This window comes from Atta colombica, unplaced genomic scaffold (genome assembly GCF_001594045.1).
Source record: "Atta colombica isolate Treedump-2 unplaced genomic scaffold, Acol1.0 scaffold97, whole genome shotgun sequence".
In the NCBI taxonomy this organism is placed as follows: domain Eukaryota; kingdom Metazoa; phylum Arthropoda; class Insecta; order Hymenoptera; family Formicidae; genus Atta; species Atta colombica.
Window position 1 is genome coordinate 11,303 of NW_017259591.1, and position 3,171 is coordinate 14,473.

Below are 3,171 nucleotides of genomic sequence, written 5' to 3' on the forward strand. Positions count from 1 at the left end.
TATCTGTACAATTATTTTTGATATAACAGATGCTTTACATAATATATTTGACAGACGATCTGAAATATTCATATTAGTTAATTTAATATTGCGTGCATTATTAATATTATTTTTATCTTGATTACATTTAATGTTTGTAGTACATACTTAAGAATATTAACCTATATATCAGACACAGTTCTATATGTCTAAACTGTGCTGCACTAGTTATCAGTTATAATTCTTCAAATATCTTAGATTGATTTGAAATTTTATCATAGAGAAATTGAGCGAGTTTAAAACGATAAAGCGAATAGGTATGCTTGTCGAACGAATAACCCTGATTAGTTCTTACCTGTGGACCAATCAATCGTGTTTATTTGCTCGGCAAGCAGATCTGGCCGTTCTGTCGACTTGAACCATGACTCGCCCATTAATATCGATATCAATAGCGCATTATATATGCACAGGTGTCTTAATTTAAATAGTAGTTATTAATCGCCATCCTTCCTATTTAGATTCATTCCTTCCTATTCATATTTTTTCAAATAAATAAAACCCTTTACACCTCCTTTAATTTTTTAATTCCATAATAAGAATTAAATGTTTTAAGCAAACATTTTTATACAGCATGCAGCGCAACACATAATTAACAAAAAAATACCAAAATTAACTGGTGATAAATATAATAAAGTAACTAGAAGAATGTCATGTAATAAAATAAAAACTATTATATTGCATTATTAATTTATTGAAACTATGATATTAAAACTTCCAAATAACATATTTCCTATTCGTTATGCTTGAAAAGGTATTCTCTATGGCTCAGTGCGATTTTAAAGTAAATATTGCATTCTACTTTACAAATAAAAAAATATAAATTGATACGTATAACATAAGAGAACTTGAATAAAATATAATCATGTCAACAGTTAAAACAGTCAAAGCGTAGATAAGAATCAAGATAAATAAAATTAATAGAAAGAAAATAATTAATTGTCCATAGAGAATTCATAATGTAACACGTTTTGTTTATTAAAATGTGTATTATTATCAAAATTATTTAAAAATATTCTATTTAAAACAGAAAATATTATATATATATATATATGCTTAAAAATAATATCGATTTTATAATTATAATTAAATAAAACATTTTATATAATATAAAGCTATCAACTGTTATTATAAGACAAAATGGATTAGAAGCCGAATAAAGATTTGAGATCATTCAGCGTAAGTTTTCCAACCACCCTGCTTGTACTACCACTCAATACGTTTGTTGCTATTTGAAGTTTCCGTTCTTGCAACGCTTTAATACGCTCTTCTATTGTATTAACACAGATAAATCTAAAAATGGAAACAAAAAGATATTAAAATGGAACTTTGCAAAAAACATAAAGAGTAAAAATCAAACTCGATATACAAACTTGTAAACATAAACATTCTTTGTTTGACCAAAACGATAAATCCTGTCTTGCGCCTGTGTTTCTAACTGTGGATTCCAATGAATATCGAATAACAACAAATGATTTCCGCCTACCAAATTTAATCCCACTCCGCCAGCAGTCAGTGACAATAATAGAATTCTCGGACCAAAATTTCGACTGTTAAAAGATTCCATTATACCCTGAAGGAAAAATATATAAATATTAATTTTTTAATAGGATAGGATACAATAAAAATAATACAGTCGCGCTCGTAAATATTGTTGTATAAACTAATATTTTTGTCACAATTCACGAAAAGTTAAATATCTCGGTAAAAAAACAATCATATAAAAATTTTTGACCACGTATTTTAAAACGTAAAGGGCTTTAAATCTGTTTGAATTTTTTTCTACATTTTATTTCTAAATTACATAAAATTGAAAATCAATATTTTTTGCAATATCTTTATTCTACATTGGAACAATTTGATGAAACATCATCGAATTAAATTTAATATAAAAGCATTTTAAAGCTTAGAAAGCCTACCTTAAAATACTTTTATATTAAATTTTGTCTGATGTTTCAAACAGAGCTTTAAAATAAAACAAAAATATTATAATATTAATTTTCAATTTTATATAATTTAATGTAAGAAAAATTATAATTTAATGTAGAAAAAAATTCAAGCGCAGATTTAAAGCTCTATTTTTGCACTTTAAAATGCGTAGTCAAAAATTTCTCTACAATTATTTTCACCAAGGTATTTAACGTTTCGTGAAATGTGACAAAAATATCAGAAAATATTTTGGGGCGCCGAGTCGCTCAGTATGACTCGTGATGTGGATTCGGATTCGACCTCTTACATGCGCGATTCGCATTCGCCGATCGGATTTGGTGTTAAACTGTAGGTTCTCTCGACCTCGAGTGTTGACAAACTAAGGAGTAAAAATGCAAACTACTACTAAATGCAAAAACATAAGCGAGCTTCTGCTCTCTGAAGAGACTTTAAAGCTAAATTGATACGCATGGTACTGTGATCCCTCAAAAATGGAAAACCAAACCGGGGGAATATACATTTATGAACACTGTACATAGATAATACTGATATCAATAATCCATACCTGTCGATCTTTGATAGGAACATTTCCTGTAAATTTGCTAAAAGTAGCCCCTTTTATTGAGGGTAAATGTGAGGCAATAACTTCCAACAATGCTGCCCATTGCGAAACGATAATAAGTTTATCATTACTTTTTTGCAAAATTTTTTTAACAATATCAAGTAGCATCTTCATCTGAATCATTTTATATTGAATTAGAATTAAATAAAATAGTATAGTTCGTTCAGATGATATAATTATCACTTACTTTAGAACTAATACGATCATTATCAAATACCGGATTTTCGGCAGTGAGTAGATTTTCCATTATTCTTTGATCAATACCAGCGTTTTCCTTCTCTTCATTATCAACTCCAGTAAGTGACATATTATGAACGCGCGATAATAAATTAGAATCCACATTTTCTATATCCATTATACCGCTTTGTTGCAAGTCTTCCTGATCCAGCATTGCGTGGATCAATGCCGGATGACAACATATTTGACGCAGTCGTAGCAGAAGCATTAAAATTTCATGTGTCTTTACGTCGGCGTGTAACGCTAATAACTTTTTTTGTGCTTCCGTGAATTGAGTCTCCTTGTCTTAAAAAAAAAAAAAAAAAAAAAAAAAAAAAAAAAAAAAAAAAAAAAAAAAAAAAAAAACA

The 3,171-nt window shown here is 28.3% G+C and overlaps 1 protein-coding gene across 1 annotated transcript in view; it reads right to left on the bottom strand.

Moving 5' to 3' along the window:
* Nucleotides 1-1,181: 1,181 nt before the first annotated feature.
* The window catches only part of LOC108693760 (transcription termination factor 2), a 10,992-nt gene continuing 9,002 nt past the window's right edge, over nt 1,182-3,171 (bottom strand). Inside the window, exons 10-13 of the mRNA XM_018202877.1 lie at nt 2,775-3,109; nt 2,531-2,701; nt 1,410-1,609; nt 1,182-1,329 (exon numbers count right to left, since the gene is read on the bottom strand). Coding sequence (XP_018058366.1) covers nt 1,182-1,329; nt 1,410-1,609; nt 2,531-2,701; nt 2,775-3,109 — 854 coding nt within the window. The remainder of the gene's footprint in view (nt 1,330-1,409; nt 1,610-2,530; nt 2,702-2,774; nt 3,110-3,171) is intronic.